The 22739-nt window shown below is 40.2% G+C and overlaps 1 protein-coding gene across 5 annotated transcripts in view; it reads left to right on the top strand.

The window, feature by feature from the left end:
• The window catches only part of VPS13C (vacuolar protein sorting 13 homolog C), a 98497-nt gene extending 78883 nt beyond the window's left edge, over window positions 1-19614 (top strand). For all 5 annotated transcript variants that reach the window (XM_083712326.1, XM_083712325.1, XM_083712324.1 and 2 more), the window contains 15 exons: window positions 35-104; window positions 1163-1274; window positions 3325-3438; window positions 5252-5391; window positions 5836-5917; window positions 6306-6419; window positions 6983-7058; window positions 7285-7448; window positions 8867-8912; window positions 9226-9349; window positions 9815-9929; window positions 15293-15384; window positions 16412-16535; window positions 16755-16844; window positions 17868-19614. In XM_083712326.1, the coding sequence (XP_083568452.1) occupies window positions 35-104; window positions 1163-1274; window positions 3325-3438; window positions 5252-5391; window positions 5836-5917; window positions 6306-6419; window positions 6983-7058; window positions 7285-7448; window positions 8867-8912; window positions 9226-9349; window positions 9815-9929; window positions 15293-15384; window positions 16412-16535; window positions 16755-16844; window positions 17868-17969 (1565 nt within the window). In that variant the 3' untranslated portion in view covers window positions 17970-19614. The remainder of the gene's footprint in view (window positions 1-34; window positions 105-1162; window positions 1275-3324; window positions 3439-5251; window positions 5392-5835; window positions 5918-6305; window positions 6420-6982; window positions 7059-7284; window positions 7449-8866; window positions 8913-9225; window positions 9350-9814; window positions 9930-15292; window positions 15385-16411; window positions 16536-16754; window positions 16845-17867) is intronic.
• The last annotated feature ends 3125 nt before the right edge of the window (window positions 19615-22739 follow it).

Genomic DNA, 22739 nt, shown 5'->3' with positions numbered 1-22739 from the left:
ACAGGTATTCATTTCACCTCTCATTTTTCCTTAGAACCACGGCCATTCATTGATGTTAGTATCATCATTAGATTTAATGAGTACAGTAAAGTGTTGCAGTTCAAGTAAGTAAAATATACTTAAAGGTTTTTGAAACATAAGCCATGTGAATCTTACTCCTAAAGAAATTCTTAATTCTTAAGGATCGGAAAAAGGACCAAATTAAACTATTAAACCTCTGGCCCACGGTCTTAATTAGGTCCAGCTTGGCCTGCAAGACCCTTTCCCCCAAACCGTGTCCACTTGCTTCACACCTGATGTCACATCTGAAGGTCAGGTCTGGGGCAGGAAGAGATGCAACCGCCCATGCAAAACTGGGAGCCTGAAAGCATGCTTCCTATTGTTCATTGGCAGTGGAGGTTTGCTGTCACTACTGGTTAGCTGATTGGCAGCGAGAGCAAGCCTGTTGGGATCCTCTGTGTTACAAAATTATCAATGGGGAACTCAAAGCTGGGTTCCAAGTCCCTGCCTATCAGCTGATGAGCAGTAAATTCAAGTCTCACATGGCTTGGATTGGCTGTGCTATAAAGGAAAAATGGATCACCTGTTGTCATAGTGATGCCAGGTGACTGACAGGCCCACGAGGATAGGAGGAGCCCAGGATTAGGCCAGCTGGCCACAACTAGTTCCCCACCTCTGAACTAGAGTGATTTCATGTTTCAAAAAATATATTTCCCACATGCAAAATTTCCTCTAGAGGACTAGAATGGTCCAAAACATTTAGCTTTAATTGAGGGTAGAAGCTTTCTGCATATACAGTCAAACCCACAGATCATTTAAACTGGAATTGCTTAATAAAATATTTTAGTTTGTCCATCTTCATTGGGACTGTGAAATGGTTTCAATAAAAGTACTTTGAATGAAATGCATGGACCATCTGTGGGTTTGGGCCAGATCTGTTGAGAGGAGCTAACCACAAGCCTCTGGAATTACCCACAAGTTTTCCACCACTTTATTGTTTAGTCTTCAAGGAACTCTGGCATTGCAGGTGCATCATAGGTAGCTGCATAAGCAGAAAAGGTCCAATATTTCACTTGCTTTAAAATTAAATATTAACCACAAAATGGGCAGTTGGCCTCACGGAAGCTGTGTTGTCAGTTACTTGTATTTTCCTTTTCCTCAGGTATTTCATGGTTCTAATCCAGGAAATGGCTTTGAAAATAGATCAGGGATTCTTAGGAGCTGTTATTGGACTCTTCACTCCATCTACAGACCCAGAAGCTGAAAAACAAAGGGTAAGGTCTGCTTGGGACATCTCATATGTTGAGCTGAAATTCTGTTTTTTAAAACATGCCAGTCTATGAAAGCACAGAAGAATACTAATGCTAGATCTGACCATAGAAATGACTAGAGAAAATTATTTATTTTGAAGACAATAATTAGCAACATGGGGGGAATATAACTAAGCAAGATCTGGACAACTGTGTAATATTTCTAACAATTTCTGGAAACTCTGTTTTGTGTATAGTGTTAGTACAAAAAACAAGTTTGGGATGAGTTTACTAGCCATCAGATTTCCAAAAGTTGCCTGTGGCTTTTAAGTGCTGTCCCAGAAAAATGTTCTTACAAGCTGATCTTGGTGTGTCATGGATTTGGCATATGGGTGGCCTGTTGCTGTGATAATGTGACAAACAGTCCTGAAAGTTCTGGTCACAGTAAACGGTTAACTGTTGTTTACCATGATGCCATCCTGGGCTCCTTAGGGTATAGAGAATGCTTCCATAGAATCATAGAGTTGGAAGGGATTCTGAGGATCATCTAGTCCACCCCCCTGCAATGCAGGACTATGCAGCTGTCCCTTACAGGGATTGAACCTGCAACCCTGGCATTATCAGCACCATGCTCTAACCAACTGAGCTGTCCAGCAGATGGACAGGCCATAAATTTTATAAATATTAATAGTAATAATGGTGTTTGAACAGGGCTGCAATTTTTAAATTAGTGGCAGAGAGTTGAACTTCCACTTGCTGAATTTTCATCGAAAGAATATTTTCAAACCAGTGTATTGAAAAATGCCTAGAAGGCAGTTTTTAAAGGAGGTAATTGGAACAAATACTGTAATTTCCTGTGATAGGTAATGTTACTTGAAATGAGATCAAATTGCATCAAGGCAATATAATATAATATAATATAATATATATAATATATATAATATATAATATAATATAATATAATATAATATAATATAATATAATATAATATAATATAATATAATATAATGCTGCCCATCTGACTGGGTTACCCCAGCCACTCTGGGCAGCTTCCAGCAAATTAAAACACAATACAGCAACAAACATTAAAAACTTCCCTGAACAGGACTGCCTTCAGATGCCTTGTAAAAGTAAGATACTTGATTATTTCCTTGACATCTGATGGGCGGGAACAACTACTGCAAAGGGCCTCTCCTTGCTTTCCTTGTAATAACACTTCTTTCAGTGAGGGAACCACCAGAAGGCCCTTGGAGCTAGATCTCAGTGTCTGGCTGAATGATGGGGATGGAGACACTCCTTCAGTATACAGGGCCAAGGCCATTTAGGGCTTTAAAGGTCAGCACCAGCACTTTGAATTGTGCTTGGAAACGTACTGAGAGCCATTGTAGGTCTTTCAGGACTGGTGTTACATAGTCTGGCAGCTGCGTTCTGGGTTAGTTGTAGTTTCCAAGTCACCTTCAAAGGTAGCCCCACGTAGAGCGCATTGTAGTAGTCCAAGCAGGAGATAACTAGAGCATACACCACTCTGGTGAGACAGTCTGCAGGCAGGTAGGGTCTCAGCTTACATACCAGATGAAGCTGGTAGACAGCTGCCCTGGACACAGAAGTGACCTGTGCCTCCATGGACTGTTGTGAGTCCAAAATGACTCCCAGGCTGTTCACCTGGTCTTTTAAGGGCACAGTTACCCCATTCAGGACCAGGGAATTCCCCCACCCCCTGTTCCCCTAAAACGGAACTTCTCTCTTGTTGGATTCAATCTCAGTCCACTAGCCACCATCCACCCCCAACCACCTCCAGACTCACACCACTCACACAGGACATTCTCTACCTTCACTGGTTCCGATTTAAACAAGAGGTAGAGCTGGGCATCAGCCGCATATTGGTGAACACCCAGCTCAAACCCCCTGATTCATACCTCCCAGTAGTTTCATACAGATGTTGAAAAGCATGGGGGACAGGACAGAATCTCGAGGCACCCCAAACATAGAAATGTTTCATCAGTTTATGTAGCACCTACTGTTCAAGTCTGAACCTAATTGAGGATTTCAATTAAAATTATTGCTCTTTTAACAGACAAAGTTGATACAAAGGGATATTGATGCTCTTAACACACAGTTGATGGAGTCATCCTTGACTGACATATCCACCCTCAGCTTCTTTGAGCACTTCCATATTTCTCCTCTGAAGGTATGTTTGAAAGGACTGTGGCTTGGCAACACAAAAATCAAGCTGGTTATATTTAATTATGTAATATTAGAGTAACATTAAGAATAAAATGGTATTGGATAAAATGATACTGCAATATGTACTCAAGTCACATGGCCACGATATTGTTACATTTGCTGACTAACTGTAGTGTAAATATTCTGTTCAATGGGCACCGCCTGACAGAGCAGTCCTCACTGAAGCTTGTGCTTATTATCGCCATTCTCATTTCACAGATTTGCAGCCTCACAGCTTGCTCAGTAGGGAGAGGACGGCACAGCATCTTGGGTGCAGTCTTGCTGTGTTTCCATCTGTGACAAATTTTAATTTCTCTCTTCATTAACTAGCTAAGTAGATGGAAGAAAAATTCTCTTGGGTTCCTTCAAAGTAATATGTGGAACCTGCCTTAAGTGATAGTGATGTTTTTGGATTTATTTATTTATTTAAATCAGCGAAGAGAAAAGGCTGGCTTAAATCATGTTTCTCACTGATGCTCCTCCTTAAGTTTCTTAACCTATGCTGCAAACTTGCCCACTAAACCACATTAATTTAGGACTACGATATTATTTATACTTTTGACTCATTCTTGCAACAAAGCCATGCATCTCTTTAGTCACCCTGCAAATACCTTGCATGCTTTACGTGTAGAGGGAATATCTTTAAAACGTTCCTGCGTAGGGTCTTTCTTATGACCAGCACCCATGGCACTAAGCAGAATCCTATTTACTCAAAAGTCAATGGGGCTTTCTTGTCAGGAAGTTGATACAGTACTGTAGCTTAAGTATGTGACTATAGGCACTGGTGCATAGCACAATCTTGTCTTCCATTCGTCTTTCCAGTGTGCATTGCTCCTTTCTGCTCCACTTGGCTCAGCCCCCCCCCCAAAAAAAAACCTAAAAATGAAGTGCCCACAACTGATAGGTCAAAGCAGGGTTGATAGTTCCCAGTCAGACTAGAGCAGTTTATTTTTATCAGGTGAAAATGAAATGTCTACTCATCCTCTCTGGTGGGTGCCATTGTGGGCTGGCATTCCCCCTCGTGCCAGGATCCAATGTGGGAAGTCCTAGGGACTTTCCCAGGCAGCAAAGGAAGTCCCATTTGCCTAATCAGCAAATCATAACCGAACATGGGACCCACCAGGGGCGGGCTCCAGTATATTACGTAGGCATGTGGTTTGTTCTCCAGCCATATTTTTTCCTCCCACCATCCGACTCTTTATATATTGCTATTGCATATTGTTTTGCTTAACATTGCTATGGCATAGCTGGTTGCCATATTTGGGGCCAGGCTGGAATTTTTTCAGTTGGCAAATTAGCTCCAGCCCTCTGGTTTTTGCCATCTTCGTAGCAATTGTCACACCTTTGGTGGTTTAAGCATTGGGTAGGTCGTAGCCTCTGCCTGACCCCCTCCCTGAAATGGGCTTTCCTGTTAAAGGGATCCAGGTATTCAAAATGTTCTAAATTTACATAGAAAAGCCTCCTTTTTATCTCACCATATCTAGAAGGCGGTACAAGCTGAAAATTAACTGTGGGTCTAATTTAATATAAAACATGTCTTGTATACTGTGTAACTATGAACACTTTTCTGAAAAGAAAGCATGATTGACAGAATGATTAGCAATACAACTGAGCACTTAAAAATGTTGTCACAAACATCGTCACAGATCTAGTATCTTTTTTTCTGAAGCATTTTTCAAACTTCTACATGTTTGCCACTTCCATATGTCTATATATTTAGTTAAACTTGACAAGCAGGTACCCAAAATGTTAATTCATATCCACTTCTATCTTGTTAGTTGCATTTGAGCCTTTCTTTGGGCTCTGGTGGGGAAGCATCTGATAAGGGCAGAGGAGAAATGATAGCGATCCATTCTGTGAATCTACTACTGAAGAGCATTGGGGCCACTCTTACAGATGTAGATGATCTAATATTCAAGTAAGTGGATGAAGCAAGTGTTTATCTCTTAAATTCTCTTTCTGGGTTCTTGTTAGACATTTGCAGTACTAATTATTTTTAACCACTCTGTCACTACTGTGCTCATACTTCTGGAAACTTATTAGAACAGTATTGGGTAACCACAGAAAGAGGGCTGTATGAAGGGAGAATGGATACTCATAAAAGTGGCTAAGAGAACCTGCTGTGATGTTACCTGCTCAGTCACATCTCAGGCTTGAATTTGCTGCCATAGGCAGCTTGCATTCTCTTAACTTCAGCTCTGCATTTTTTACACGGGGATAATGCCAATCAGCTTTACAGGGTTATTCTATAGATGAAATGATGTACGAGAAGAAAATACACTGTAAGTATTTAGAAGTTTTAGACATTCTCAGCAATGGGAAAACATCATTCTCCAGATGCTGATTTGATGCTTCTTTTCAGGCTTGCTTTCTTTGAAATCAAGTATCAGTTTTACAAAAGAGATGAATTAATGTGGAAAGTCATCGGGCATTACAGAGATCAAGTAAGTTGTTTGCCCTCTGCATCATTTTCTCCCCTGTATTTCCAACTGAACTTTGGATTTAGCACATCATTTCCACATGCATTCATAAGGCCTGGAGCTCAACTCTCTTTGCCCAGGAGGCATTAATCTTGCAGTGTGAAATTGTAGTTCCTAAGCAATGACATACTCTTTGCTTTGTGTGTGTGTTTGTACACACACAAGCGCACATGTGCACACCCCCTCCTACCCACCCCACCCCACACACTCACACTATAGTACTGCTGTTAAGCTACCGTTAAATATTGTTTGTTTTTGACGTGCATAGATTCTCTTCCTTTTTTTAAAAAAAAAAGCTGAATACTAATTATTTCTCTTTTGTGTTTCTGTGTTTGTTTATTTTTTACCTTAGTTCTTGAAGCAGGTGTATGTTCTTGTGCTGGGTTTAGATGTCTTGGGTAATCCCTTTGGCTTAATCAGAGGTCTGTCAGAAGGTGTGGAAGCCTTCTTCTATGAGCCGTTCCAGGTATGATGTCATTGTGCCGCTGGTGTTGCAGGTTGTTGGTTTCACTAGATTTCTGAAACATTCTGATCTTTTATTTTGATCAGTAGCAAAGGATTTGTAAACTGACGACTTCAAAAACCTGTGTGTTGAATATAACTATGTTAGGAAAAAAGAACAATATGTATACTGGCTCCAGTAACTATATTTTGTGTCTCTCTCTGTGTGTGTAGCCTGGTAAAACTGAATCCAGTCCTTTGCTGCTGCTCCTGACCAGCAGATGAGGGCCGCTGTCAGTTTTTTGGAAGGGTTGTGTCAGTAGAGCTTGACAAGGCAGAAATCATGAACACAGCGTCCATCTGTATGCATGTTTCCTCATCTAGCTTCTGTACACATATTCCAGCTAGGAGGCATGCAGCTAATTTAAGTGATCATGGTTTTTGTCAGAAGTGACTTCTTTCAAATGTTCAGTATTTGTCACAAAGATCTTTTTGGAGCTGCATAAAGCCACAAATGATGGGAGTGTGGAAGTGGTGTGGGTGTGTAAAACAAAACAAAAACCCCTCAAATGTCTTTTTCATCCTTAGGGAGCTGTTCAAGGACCTGAAGAGTTTGCTGAAGGTTTTGTGATTGGTGTAAGAAGTCTGCTTGGCCACACCGTGGGTATGTTGAACACTTCACAATTTTCAGTATATTATACATGCACAACCTAAATGTTCATGCAAGAGCTGACTATGTGAAAAAATTACTGGCCCGTTCAAGATTTGGTCTCAACACTCAGCCAGCATTTAAATTGCAATGGATCACCATAACAGTGCACCTTTCTTATTCTCAACCTTTTTCTGGAATGGTCTTGGAACCCCATAACGTTCTTCTGCTTGTCTGATAGGCGGAGCCGCAGGCATGGTCTCTCGAATAACTGGTTCTGTTGGGAAGGGTCTGGCTGCTATCACTATGGATAAAGAGTACCAGCAGAAGAGAAGAGAGGAAATGGGTCGTCAGCCTAAAGATTTTGGAGACAGTCTTGCCAAAGGAGGGAAAGGCTTTCTACGAGTATGATGCTTAGATATTTTCTGGAGTAAAAATGCATACATAAATCTGAAATACATTTTTTCTGTCTATTAAATTGAGCCTAATCCATGTGAAATATGCACACATTGGGCTCCCCTCCCCAAAGTTGTTTGTGTTTCTAATGCTAGTTAGTGGAAATTTTTTTGGCAGCCAACCCTAGCAGCAAAAACTGAAGTATTAATTTTATGCAGTTGCATTTGGCTTTGAACTCTCAAGGGTACTGATCTATTGGCCAGGCTTCATAATGTGGGACAAAAAGTTCCTAAACATCCCAGCGCTTGGGTATGTGTGAAGCCATACTAGGGACTTAGGCTCCAAGTGGAAGTTTGAGAGGCAGAGCTGTTGCTGATCCATGTTCCCACGACCTGCTTTTTTGTGGCATCTTGTTGAAGATTGCACATGACATGAAGTAATTTTGCTTCCCTGCTTCCATCAGTCAGTGAGGTGAGAGCTGGGCATCATAAGGATAGCATCATGTGACACATTTTGTTCAATGATATGTGTCAAGGAAAAGAGAGAGAGCAGCAGTAGTTCCATCTTCCTCATAATATTTGGTTAGACTTTCCAAGGAGGCATACTGTAGGCATTAGTGCAATTTCCTCTCCTCCGACTGGGGTAAATACAACTGCCTTATTGATCAGAGTTTTTTTGATAATATTCTGTGTGAAAGAATTGGAAGCTTTGAGTTATTTTTCACCAAGGAATCAGACATGGTGGAAGTCAATGCTCTTGAAAACTTAGCCAGACCTCCAATTTAGCCTGTGTGTAGATGCTATTCGATGGCACAAATTATTGCCCTTGGACCCAGCAGCAGCAGTAAAGGTTTGGTAAATGTATGAGCAAGCACCTGTGTAGCCACTCTTGCTGACCCTAAACAGCTGCTTACAACAAAGACTAGAAAACTAGACTACTGTAGGTGGTCTGACATGGAGTACTCTCCCACTGCATAGTTGCTTGATCATCACCTGCCATTTAGTAATGTGTTTGGCTTCTTGTTTTAGTGCATCTGTTATCTGTGGTGCCTAAGTTGGTCTGGGGTGAGCTAACTTTTGAGTAGCCTCCTTGCAGCAAGGTGGCCTTCTGAGCCCTTTTGTGACTTGCGCTTATGCGTTAATAGGTCTTTGTCAACTATATCAACTGACCTTTGAAAATATTGTTTCAGTGTTTATTAATTTCTGTGTGAATCATGGACAGTGTCACTAAATTGTGAATGTTGGGCTGCGTGTGCCCATTTCATCACTGTGATACCCCTGGTTGGGCAAGTTTATGAACTTGCCCCAAGAGAGACTGTTTTGAATATTGAGGTCCAAAGACTGAAAGTAGAAAACTTAGAGGACGGTGGATGAAATTAATTTGTAGCTTTTTGATTTTGACTTGCTGTTCTCTCTATTTCCTTTAAGGGGGTTTTCGATGGAGTGACTGGGGTAGTCACGAAACCTGTAGAAGGTGAGCTCTGATATCCTGACTTGGGATGTTGAGGAATTTCATAGTTTCAGAATTGCTAAGTAAAATTTTTTAATGCCATTTTATTCAAATAAAACCTACTATAGTTCTAACAGTATTAAACATTTGGACTAATAACCCTCAGGGTCCCTTCCAACTCTGTAATTCTATTACTCTATAAAAAGTGATATTTTAAGTAGAGAACCAACACTCCTTATGGAGGAATTATGTAACTAGCAGAATTGTATACTTTGAGTCTTGAAACCTAGCCTTTTGCAAGAAGACTCAATTCTGTTTTATATTCTTATGCTGGAAGGTGCCAAAAAGGAAGGTGCCGCTGGCTTCTTCAAAGGAATCGGGAAGGGTCTTGTTGGTGTTGTGGCCCGTCCAACAGGAGGTGTCATAGACATGGCAAGCAGCACATTCCAGGGGATCCAGAGGTAAGAGGGACAGGGGGTTGGACTGGGAGCAACCATTGAGAAGCCATCTTTCCAGCTTCCACCAAATGTGGTTCAGGTGTTGGTGGGACGGAAAGAAGAGCATCTGCTGAAGATTTTTAAACCAGGACTGACTTGTATAAGAGAATGTGATATTTTAGATAATCTGGTTCCAAGTCATTTCAGGGCTTAACTAGCACTTTGAATTGCATTATTATTAGGGTACTACGTGGCCACCTTTTTCTTTCTTTTTGAAAACTCAGTTGCTTATGATAATTCAGTTTCAGAATAACAACTTCTTGTTTAGTATTTTCATTGTCTTGAAAGCTTGAACTGATTCTTGTAATAGTCAGCTTGCATGGGAAACAGTATGCAAAGACTCTGATTAATCCTGAAATGATAAAAAAATAAAATGAATTTACAACATAGAAAATGGAAATCTGCATTGTTCACAATGATATTCGACAGGGTGGCGGAATCAACTGAAGAAGTATCAAATCTCCGTCCTCCACGTCTCATTCGTGAAGATGGCATCATTCGGCCCTATGACAGGGGTGAAGCTGAGGGGTATGACTTATTTGAGGTATGCTTTGTCATATATCCCGGCTTTAACAGTAAAAAAATAATAATAAATGTATTTAAAGTGTCCAAATATTAGTGGAGGAAATTTCACCCACAAAGTTTTTATGTGAAAAATACTCCACATTTGAATTGTTGCTTCTGCCTGTGGATTTTGTCTATAATGTTCCCAGGTGTGATCCATTTCTGATGGTTCTTTACTTTAGAGCTTGACTATTCATGAAGGGGTCTATATGTGTGGTAGAATACATTTCCAAATTCTGCACCATTGTCTTGAGAGTTAAAACCTTGCATCCCACATAGGATTCAGAATGCAGCTATATTTAGGCTAGACTTTTTCTTGCTTAGTTTATTGTTGGGAGCTGACTTGCTATCTGCATCATGACACCTAAGAATATGATAACTGTCATATATTTGTGACTGGGAAACAAATCTATGCGAACTGCAGCCCAGCCTAACCTGATACTTCATTTTTCGCACACTGTTGGTGTTTAGTCACCAAGGAGATTGCTTTTTACAACCCAAGACCAATGTGGCATAGTCACAGAATAGACGTGTTGGATTTGGAGTGGGGAGACTTAGGCTCAAGTTCTTGCTCAGCCACAAAAAAATTTGGGTGGCTTTGCGTAAGGCCTTCTTTCTCATCCTAGTCTGATTATGAGATTCATGGGATAACTTCAGTGCTTTTTTTCTTTAAAAAAATGTTTGGGGGTACTCTCATTTTGACTCAAGATACCGTAATCACCATTTTACATTTCAAATCAGGGAAAATAAATACAGTAAATGGACAAAAGTACAAAGATTCACAAAATGTTTAGGGGTCTGCGTCCCCACAGGAAAAAAGCACTGGATAACTTTACATGCGCCCTTCTGGGCTTCGAGAAAGAACATTGGAATTCAGAAATGATGTAGAAGCATGTTTCATTTTATTAATTTGCCTGTTGTTTTTGCTAGGCTCTTCAACAGTATTAAATAGTATTATAGGGTGATGTTTTTATTTCCTTTAAGTACATGCAATTTGATTTATGCATTGACAGGAAGCATATCTCTTGCTGATATTTGGGGAGGTGAGGTATACATTGAGAACAATAACACAGAAACCTATTACTTAAACCTATTACTTATCTTGAATTATTTATTCGCAATCTCCTCTAAGCCAGAAGTGAAATTCCATTCAAAATAGGTACCCATAAGCTGAAAGTTCTGTTCTTTTCCTTTTTGTCTCTTGCCTTCCTGTTCATCACTTCCAGCATCTGATCAGTTTCTAATGTATTTCTTCTTTCTTCCTCTCTCCCACTATGCTTACGCAGCAACAACTGGAATAATGGAGTCTACGGTTTCCATTATCTTTTTCTATATTTAATCATATTTGTCTGCTTTGCTCTATCTTAAAATTTAGGGCAAGATTCAACAAGAATCCATTGCATTCTGTATCTTCCCACAGAGCCTCTTTCACTGGTACTGCCTACTTCAAATGATAGGAATGTATTTATTTTTATCCCTGAGGTTAGCTGCACACCATGAAAATTGCCCTTCGGTTGGTGGTGATGGTTAACAGAAGTGGAAAAGAGTTTACATCTATATTTTTTAATGTGTCAATTATGCCTTTCTATAATTAAAAGCAAAGAGAGATCAGTGACAGTGTAGCATTGGCTAGTTGAAGTGTCAGCGTTGTATATCGGCATATATGTAAATAGTAAAATAATTTTGTTCATGTGTAGCTAGCCGTTGCAAATTCATGAATATGGGCTAGTCTTTCATGTTTCCTTATTCATACAAAAGAGGCTGGATGTGGGATGTTAAGCGACTGTCTGCTTTTCTACTCAGCACACATAGACCTCAGTGAGAGGGAAGCTGGTAGTCCCATTGGTCTGATGGCAGCCATCACGCCTCTCCTACAGCCAGCCTGAAAAAAAGCACACCTTTCTCTTCCAGCATCAGCAACTCTGACAGGAGGAGAGGAGTGAGGGTCGAGCTAAGAGTGACATATTCCACCAGTCTCTAAATCAGAACCCTGTGTGAACGTTGTATAGAAACACCAGTTTTTAAAAATTCTACTCAGATTGTTGAAAATTGATGTTGATGCCTTGATGCTCAAAAGCAGCCATTTGTTTTTGTTTATCTGTATTTTCTTTTAGGATTTTTTGGGTGATGCTGTTCAATATAAATATTTCCATAACTATATTGATTAGAGGTAATAAGATATGTTTGGAGACAGTGTAACTTTAGTGTATTGAAACATGCTGTGAAAAAAAATTATTATAGGCATGCATTTTCTTCTTGAACAGTAGGTGCCTGCTAGATTTTGTTAAATTAGATTAAGAAATGTCCCATAAGCTTTAGCAACAAATATAAAAATAATTGTGCTCCTTTTTGCCTGTTTATGTACTTCTGAGTTGCTCTCGTGTGGCAACTCATGAGAGAGCCTTCTCTTTTCTGAAATATTTTCAATAAAAAATAAAAAGCAGTATTAAATGTGAGATTTAATATTGGTGCTCAAATGTTTTGAGTAATTTATTTTCTCAAATATATTTTGTAATTATCACAGAATCTTTGTGCAAATATAATGCCATGCACACTTTTTTTGGCAAGGATTTTGGGCTTAACTTAACTTTCTTTAAGTGTATTCGCCTCTGTGTGTATGTGTGTGTGTCCTGTTGCTTTAGAGCAGCCTTAGCCCTCCCCTTCTGTGCTGGGTCGGACTGATGGGAGTTGTAGTCCAAACCGTCTGGAGGACACCTGGTCGGGGTGCTTTCTTGCTTGAGAGGGAAGGAGCCCCAAAACAAGCACCATCCTTGACCATTCTCTGCTGTTAGCATTCTGAGCTTCATTATGGTCTCCCCCCTTTTTCTCTTGCCAGCCCTGCATTGGTAGGTAGCTGTTTCTTACCCCATCCCTGAGTTAGTGGACACCTGTTTTTGATCTAGCTAAAATTTCCATAGCGCATAAGCTACTCAATGCCTCTTTTTAAAGGGCTGGGGAAGAGATCAGTTTAGTCCTGAAGTCCCTTGCAATCCTGAATTGGGTTGACAAATGACTTGAGGTCTAAGGTGGAAAGGATGTCTTCACGCAGGACATAGAAAAGACTGGCACTCGCTCCCAGGGGAGGCAGTGATGGCCACCAACATAGATGGCTTTAAAATAATATTGGACAGATTCATGGAGGAGACAGCTCTTGATGGTTACTAGCCATGATGCCTCAGCTCTGCCTCCACAATCGGAGGCAGTAATGGTTCTGAATTCCAGTTGCTACAAGCCACAGGAGGGGAGAGGGCTCCTGTGTTCTGGTCCTGCTTTCGGTTTCCTACTGAGGTATCTGATAGCCACAGTGAGAACAGGATGCTGGACTGGTAGGCCGTTGGCCTGATCCTGCAGGCCTGATCCTTCTTATGGAAGGAGGGGGGAGAATGGAGCTGAGTGGTGGGAGGCAAGAGTTTTATGCAACTCATAGGGCTGCATGTTGCAAGATGAATATTAGATTACAAAAGGAAGAAAAAGAATTGCTTTAAGGAAAATCAGTGGTTACTTTGATGTTTGACTAATAGCAGATTCTGTTACAGAATCAGGCATTTATTCATAAATGTGTAGTTTGCCTTTATATTATCTTAATGTGCGTTCTTATTATCTTGTATCTTTGACTTCTTTTGTTTTTAAGAATTGTAAAACGTCGTTTCAGTTAATTCAAGGATTGCTGACCTTTTTTTGGTCCCAGGGCTTCTTCCAAGCCTCGTTTCATTCAGAGAAGGGGACCCTGCCAGTGCCAGGGGAGGCCTCTGTGGGCACAACTATGCCTCCGCATGCCACGCTGGCATCTCAAGTTCATAAAAAACAACTCTGTATAGCATGTTTAGTCAGCTGGGACTTCTGGTTTTGATCAAACAAGTGCTGCTATTTCCTATTTTAGATTTGCACTTGAATGTGTGAACTCTCTCCCCCCCCCCCCCCCCGCATTTTCCTTGTTGCAACTTTTCAGAGATTTTATAACCTGTATGTTATAATGATATAATCTTTTTTCTATGATTGAAAGAAGTACTTCTAGACTGGTGGAAATAAAATTATGACATGGAGAAAATGAAAGCTGAAGCCTGTCTGAATTGATGTTGCAAAATACAGTATTACTACATTCTTCCTCTTAAACTTTGCTACTTCTTCGCTACTTTCGGGTAGCAGGCTGTGCCCTGTGGACTTCTCTTTAAAAACAACAACAACATAGGTTTTTTTTTAATATAAATTTTTATTAATTTTAACATAGAAATTATGAAATATACCACACAGTTTATCACTTATACAATCTTATTGGACTTCCATCAGCACCTCTGATGATCCTCCGTCTTGACAACTTCTTATGCATTTCTTAACTTTATATTGCCTTTACATCTCTTAACATATCATCCCCCCTTCTCCATTTTTGCAACACTTCCAATAGTACTCCTCACAAAACTTCTTGCAAACCTACAAACGTTGTCTGGTCTTCACAAATACTTTTCAAGTAATCCGTAAATTTACTCCAGTCTTCGGTGAACTTCTGGTCCCGCCGGTTTCAAATCCTTCCTGTTGGTTTGTCTAATTCTGCATAGTCCGTTAATTTTATCCTCCATTCTTCAATCGTCGGCAACTCTACTTGCTTCCATTTTGGGGCCATTAATATTCTTGCTGTTATCGCATATAAAAAAAGCTTACATTCCTTTCTTTTTATATCACTCACAACAATGCCCAATAGAAATGCTTCTGGTTTCTTTATAAATGTATATTTCAACATTTTTTTCAACTCATTATAAATCATCTCCCAGAAGCATTTCACCTTTTTTACATTCCCACCACATGTAATAAAATGTTCCCTCTTTTTCTTTACATTTCCAACATTTGTCACTAACTTTATACATTTTCGCTAGCTTAACTGGTGTGATATACCATCTATACATCATTTTCATCACATTTTCTTTTAGGGCATTCCATGCAGTAAATTTTAAACCTTCTTTCCATAATTTTACCCATAGTTTAATGTATTTTTCTTTTTGTCACTTTGGATATTTTATGCACTCAAGTCTTGCACAGGAAAGAATGCCAGCAATTTGGCAAATGGATTATTACACAGATTGCTAAATTTAGGGGGGGGGGATCTTCATTGTTAATGAATATGGGATTCAGTTCTGGACTCTAAAGCACTATGCAAATTGACTATCTCCCCCCAACACTAAATATGCTTTCTTGGGGAGTGGGGGGGGGGGAGGGTGGGCATGATCCACTGGGAGAACTCCCTTTTCTAGAATTCAGTCCAAGCCTTGTAATTGTTACCTCGTGTGGGTTTGAAATTCTAACTGAGACTAGAAACGTGTCTTTTGTTTTTTCCCCCTCATCCTGCTGCAGAATTCTCATATCAAGAAGCTGGCTGGAGAAAGCTTCCAGTACCACTGTGCTGTTCCAGGGGGCAGAAAGGCGCACATTGTAGTAACCAACAGGTATTCTTGTGCTGACTAAACCAGAGGAATTCAGCCAGTGTTCTGGGGGTATTTCATTTGGTCAAACCGATCCTCACCTAGTCAAAAGGCAAACACTCTGTGGAGAGTTAATATTGAGCCAGGATTATATTGAAGGCCTCTGTGGGAATTTCCTCTTTGCTTGCAAATTAAATTGAATTATATGTAGGAGGAAGCCCATCTCAGTGGTAGAATGTCCAGGATTCTGCTTTTTCTGTTGAGGGCATGGATCGTGATTGGCTAGCCTGCTTCCTTTCTAAACAGGGTCTTGCTTCAGCCACCCCCCTTGCCTACGAGCGCCTAGAGATCAGATGGTGGGACTCAAGAACTGCATTAGGTTCTGGGGCCTCCGGTTGCTGATTTCTACTTTGAGATCCAGATTCTGCTGTACTGAGGCCAAGTCTAATATGACTAATATGAATTATATTCATCTCATGATGAATAAAATCTCCCTTTCTGTTCATATATGGTCCAGGAAGACTAGTACTGTTCTCTGGTTTGTGTCCAGGGTCCTTCACGTTACCAGCAACCTGTGCCTTTAAATAGAGATGTTATCCAGGATTGAATCTGGAACCTCCTGCATAAAAAGCTGGTTTCCCACAGAGCTCTTTTCCAACTTGGATATTAATGTGCATTCCTCCTTGGTCACATGCCTTCATTATCTTTTGTTGAAAGCCCACTCAGGGAACCCATCACTTTGCTTTTGGGCAAAGGTTTTCTCAATGAAATATCTGCTGATATTGATTACACTTCTCTCCACACTGTTTTGTAACACTGGTGCAAAAGGGCTTATTTCATCTGCCAATTTAAGTCCAGCCATAATTTGAACAATTTTGTGGCCAAAGATGTTTAACTTCTAATATGCTGAAGTGAAAATGTATCTTGTGTCACGTGCATGGTCCATAAAAGTAGATATTTCTGTACTGAGTGGTCTTGGGTTTTGTGAGTGTGCCAAACACTCAAGTGTTTACTAAAGAGAAAATATTGACATGTTTCTGTCTTCATCTAGGAGAGTTATGTTCATAAAGGAGGTAGAGATTTTAGGGCACATAACAACAGATTGGGATTATTCATATGAAGACTTCACACGACCACCGGTTGTGGATGAAAACACACTGCAGATCTTTGTTAAGGTAAGAGGAACAGATTCACACTTGTTCTAGAAACCATAAGCGAATACTTTGGTGTTGGTTGTAATCTCACAAACACAAAATAGAACAGGGAATAACTTTATGTCTAATTTTCTTTTATAATAAAATTGTGACCATGGCTGATCTGATTATGCTCTTTTTAATAGTGGAATGTAATAACATTTTTGCAGTTATTTTAAATTGTTCTGGTTTTTCTAACAGGACCAAGGGCTGTTAACATTTCACAAGAGAGAGAACTCTGGACAAGAATCAGTAAAGAAAATCCAGCTCAAGAATTCAGCTTCAGCAAGGGTAATTATGAAATTGGAACTAGTACTACATTTCCAGTGTAAACATACGGCAGAACGCTGGTCTTCACCACTCAGGTGCTCTTGATTTGAACTTCAGTGCATTTCCACCAGTGCCCTGGGGCAGGTTTGTCCGGGTGCAGTGCTTTTCACCGCAAGGCTCGATAACTGCAATTGGCACCTAGATTAATAAATCTCCGCCTTCTTCAATGGTCTTCAGGTTAGCATTCCTTCACCCTTGAAGTTCTTTGCTCAAGAAACAGGAAGACGGGAAGAGCTGCTTTTCAGTCTCATGCTTGAATACTGGTCTTGGAGAGTGGAGTGCTTGCCTCCTTCTGTTAGTATTTTTTTTAAAAAATCCCATATTCCCCTACCCACTTTCAATATTAATTAAAAAAGAACAAGGTACAGTGTGAGTGTTAAAGGCAAATGGGAGAATAAATTACAAGAAGCGGGTAAAAATCGGTTTTCAGGGTAGGGAGGAACAAATGTAAAAGAAGAAGGCTTCTGCACTTTGCACCTCTGGATCAGCAAATTCTGCCTAAAACAGGGAGAGTGAATCACAATACCACCAGTGCAAACATCTGTACTTAAGCTTGAAGAAATCTGAGCTATGGAATGCCTTTCCACAAGGAAAACATTGTGGCAAAGAAAGCAATTTCCAAAAATGGGTTATCTTTGGAAAGTAATGTCAGCAATTGCCAGGTGATTGTGCCCAATTCTATCTCCATCTGCCACTATTTTGTGACTGGGTTTGCCATTTCACTACTAATTTTGTGACTGGTGGGATTTGGTAATTTTCAGCTGTTTCAAGTGGGCTCTGGAGGTTGAGAATCCCTGCACTAGGGCATCTTAATGAGTTGATTTAGGCAGTTTCTCTTATAGACTCTTGTTTCCATGCCTCTCTCAGGCTCTTTTAATTTTTATTTCTGGTTGCTATTAGCTTAGCAAGTTTTTGCATCATTCAGTTTTTCCGTGAAGTCTTTTGTGAGGTTTGGTGGCTAATAATAATCTGTTTGCTTCCCAGAGGATCTGTCATGCTATTGATGAAGCTCAAGCAACAAGACATCAGCAGAAGTTGGTGAAACAAGCATCTTTAAAATTAAGCAGACCACAGGAACCATCTTAATAACAGGAAAATCTTTCATTCATGTGGCCTTTCAGAGAATGAATTTTATGGAAACTGTGTGGATACATTCATGCCTGGTGATGCTCAGTTTGTGGTGGGAGATGGAGGTTGAGCTGCCTAGACTGACCACTCAAAAAAATATTATTTTGACATATTTGAATGTAGCCATAATTGCAATATTTAAATGTTGTGATTTCTTTTCCAAAGATAAATAGAATTAAATTGAATCATTCCTTACACTTTAGTTGACCAAAATTATTAAGGTCTGCTTAATATGAATCTTAAATGAACATTTGTTTGAGCAAATTAACTACTCCGTCCTCTTCTCAAATTTACTTGGTGTATTGAGATAAATTTTTGATGTTGGGAAATGCTTGTGATAGTAATACAGATTCTCTCTTTTAACAGAAGGCAATGTGTTTTCTATTCAGAGTATATTTTCTATGTTTATTCAAAAATTATTCATGTTGTTTGTAATGAAAACATCCAGAAATGACTCAGGAACATTTTGTTTGGCGTTCAGCTGGTTTTGTAGGCAGTATAATACAGGAGTTCTTTTGATTCAGAATTTCAAACCTGTTTCTGACTGGCCACTAAGTGAGTTGCACTGTATGGATCATACCTGTATTAGTAATGACACCTTTATTTATGTCAGCTAATGAACAGCCTCTCATTACCTTTAACATATATTTAGGTTTTAAAATAGATCACTGTTTGGGGCTGAGATGATTGGCACAAGTTAATGTATGTTCGGACTATCACACATTCAGCAAAATGATTATGTGTAATTGAACAAATGGGTTTAGGAACATGGTGAGCTTCATACAGCAAACTATATAATTGTTGGAAACATCCTGTGCTGAATTCTGGGCTGCTCTTCAACAAGGCACATGTGCTAACGCATTAAGAGTTCTCTGTTTACAGGAGCTTGTGTGCACTTTTGCAGCTGGGGTACTGTTCTTGTTAAGCAAGTCTTGTTTGCAGACTACATAGCAAATCAAGTACTTCTGCCATTTTTTAATTTTATTTACAAATGAAGGATTTTGCCATCTAAAATTCAGTTCTTTTTCAGTCTGTCCATTTGTTTTTCTGTAACATTAAATCACATATTTTGCCTTTGGGAGCATTTTGGTTTATGTTCCCCTCTTAATGCTCATTTGCTTCACTTTTGGTTAGTTGTTCATGTACTTGGCCATTTTTGGTCGCACTAATGCTAACATTTGTAGTATGTGGAATTATGATTTATTGTTCTTGAATTATAGGTCAGCAATTAATGATTAAGGATTTTAAGCGAAACAATTCAGATTTAACGTGTATCTGCCTTGATCATAAATCAGGTGCTTTATGTGAGTCCATATCATGGGGGAAAGGAGTACACTGCCAAATACTGCATTTTGTGGAAAACACTTTTGTAGGGGGTAATTGTCTTCCTTGGGCAAATTCTTACATAGCATTGCTCAGTTACCTAGAACAGTGGAAGAGATACAAGCCTTTAGGACTGGCTCATTTGCTAGCAGATAAAAGCCTTACCTGGCTCAGTAAGTGCGTCTTGGCTAAAGGGTCATCTAAATGGTACTGTTTGCCTGCTCTTTATTTCTGTCGTTATGTGTATATAATATTGCCAAATAAAAATATTTTATATGCAGCTCGTGGCTTTCATGACAAGCGGTTGATGATATTAAATAACCAAATCAATAGGCAGCCAAATAATATTGAAATAAATTGCACTGTGAACTTTAAAAAACACACTTTTTTCATCACTCCTTCCTGTTGAAGGTTGTGGCCCAAGAAGAGAGAGGAAAATACTTGAGGTAAATTACTGGCTGTGCAGGTGGTGTCGTCAGGAAGGATTTGGCTTCCTGGAACATGGTCTCCACTTCCTTGAGGAAGGACTTCTGGTGAGAGATGGGTTGCACCTCACAGCAGTTGGCAAGAATGTGTTTGCCAAGAGTCTTTAAAATCTGATCAGGAAAGCTTTACACTAGAACTTGAGGGGGAGGGAGAAAACAATATGAATGACAAAAGAGCACCTGGAAATGGGGATAATAGCTTCATTGTATATAAAGAATGTGTACACTTGTGAAGAAATCCATGACCTGAAGCATGAAAAGCAGACAGAGAGTATATGGGTAAAAATTGTAGGAGAGAAAAACAACCGTAACCTTACTGTGGGTGTCTGCTATAGACTGCCAAGCCAGACTGAAGACTCAGATGATGCCTTAGTAGAGCAGATTACCAAACATTCAAAAAGGAGAGAAATAGTAATCATGGGGAACTTCAACTTCCATGATAACTGTTGGGACTCAAACTCTGCCAAGAATGTAAGGTCTGACAAATTCCTCTACTGCATCACTGACAGTTTCATTTCCCAGAAGGTGGAAGAACCAACAAGGGGATCATCTATCTTGGACCTGGTCCTCACCAATAGGGAGGAACTGATCGATGAAGTGGAAGTGCTTGGAAACTTGGGAGGAAGTGATCATGTTCTCCTGGGTTTCAGGATACAGAGGCAAGGGGAAACCGAGTGTAGTTGAACACACACTCTGGACTTTAAAAAGGCCAATTTCAAAAAGCTTGAGGAGCTACTGGGTGTGATCCTGTGGTCAGAAATATTCAATGAGAAGGGAGTCCAAGAAGGATGGGAGTTCCTAAAAGGAGAAATATTGAAGGCCCAAATGCAGACAAAACCAACAAGAAAGAAAAGTGGGAGACCGTTTTGGCTGCATAAGGAACTTACAGATGAGCTGAGATTAAGAAGGGCATGTATGACAAATGGAGGAAAGGAGAAATCACAAAGGAGGAGTATATATGAGTAGCCAACAGTTGCAGGGGGAAAGTCAGGCTGGCTAAAGCTCAGAATGAGCTCAGGCTTGCAAGGGAGGGTAAAAATAATAATAAAGATTTCTTCGGCTATGTCCAAATTGAGAGGAAGAACAAGCAAGTGGTAGGTTCTCTGCATGGGGAACACGGAGAAATGCTATTAGGTGACAGAGAAAAGGCAGAACTACTCAACACCTACTTTTCCCTTGTCTTCACCCAAAAGGAAAGTGATACCCAACCTGGTGATAACAGAATAAATGCTTTAAGGAGGGAGCTGCAGTCCAAGATAGGAAAAGAGGTAGGAAGGAAACACCTAGCTACTTTCAATGAATTCAAATCTTGAATTCAAAGCCTGATGAGCTGCATCCAAGGGTACTAAAGGAGCTTGCGGGTGTAATTTCAGACCCTTTGTCTATTATCTTTGAGAATTATTGGAGAACAGGTGAGGTCCCTACAGACTGGAGGTGGGCAAATATTGTCCCCCATCTTCAAAAAGGGGGAAAGGAAGACCCAGTTAATTACCAACCAGTGAGCTTGGCATCGATACCAGGGAAGGTCCTAGAACAGATAATTCAGCAGTTGCTCTGTGAGCATTATGAAAAGGATGCTGTGATTACTAAGACCCAGGATAAGGGTAAAGGGGCCCCTGATGGTTAGGTCCAGTCCAGTAGAGACCCAGGATAGGTTTCTCAAAAATTAAGTCATGCCAGATGAACCTCATTTTATGGAATTACAAACTTGGTGGATTGGGGAAATGCTATGGATATCTTGATTTCAGTAAGGCTTTTGACAAAGTTACAGATAGGTAGCCGTGTTGGTCTGCCATAGTCAAAACAAGAAAAATCCCTTCCAGTAGCACCTTAAAGACCAACTAAGTTAGTTCTTGGTATGAGCTTTCGTGTGCATGCACACTTCTTCCACACAAAGTTCCACATGATATTATCATGAGGAAGCTGATAAAACGTGAGTTGAATGAGGTGACTGTTAGGTGGGTTTGTAGCTGGTTGACTGACCAAACCCAAAGAGTACTCTTTAATGGTTCCTAACTGGGAAAAAGTGACAAGTGGGGTGCTGCAAGGTTCTTTCCTAGGCTCGTTGTTGTTTAACATCTTTATAAGTTACTTGGATGAAGGAATTGAGGGGATGCTCATCCAATTTGCAGATGACATCAAACAGAGGGATAGCTAATGCCACAGAAGACAGAATCAGAATTCAAAATGACTTTAACAGATTGGAGAACTGGACACAAGTTAACAAAATGAATTTCAATAGGAACAAATGTAAGGTTCTGCACTTAGGCAGGAAGAACCAGATGCACAAATATAGGATGGGGGACACCTGGCTTACTAGTAGTACATGTGAAATGTATCTAGGGGTCTTTGAGTCAACAGGGTGATGCAGAGCAAAAAAAGCTAATGATATTCTAGGCTGCATCAACAGAAGTAGAATGTCCAGATCAAGGGAAGTAATAGTCCCACTCTCTTCTGCCTTGGTCAGACCACACCTGGAATACTGTGTCCAATTCTGGGCACCACAATTTAAGAAGGATGTTGACAAGATGGAAAGTGTGCAGAAGAAGGCAACCAAGATGATCAAGGGTCTGGAAACTATGCCTTTTGAGGAACGCTTGAAGGAGCTGGGTTTAGCCTGGAAAAGGAGACTGAAAAGAGATAGGATAGCCACCTTCAAATATCTTAAGGGCTGTCACATGGAGGAGGAAGCATGCTTGTTTTCTCCTGCTCTGGAGGGTAGGACTCGAACCAATGGCTTCAAGTTGCAAGAAAGGAGATTCCGACTAAACATTTAGAAAAAACTTTCTGACAGTAAGCTGTTCAACAGTGGACTAGACTCCCACGAGAGGTGGTGGACTCTCCTTCCTTGGAGGTTTTTAAACAGAGGTTGGATGGCCATCTGTCATGGTTGCTTTAGCTGAGATTCCTGCATTGAAGG

The sequence above is a fragment of the Podarcis gaigeae genome (assembly GCF_964106915.1).
Source record: "Podarcis gaigeae genome assembly, chromosome: 14".
Classification (NCBI taxonomy): Eukaryota; Metazoa; Chordata; class Lepidosauria; order Squamata; family Lacertidae; genus Podarcis; species Podarcis gaigeae.
Note: the sequence above shows the minus strand (reverse complement) of the source record. Positions and strands in the feature narration are given on the sequence as shown.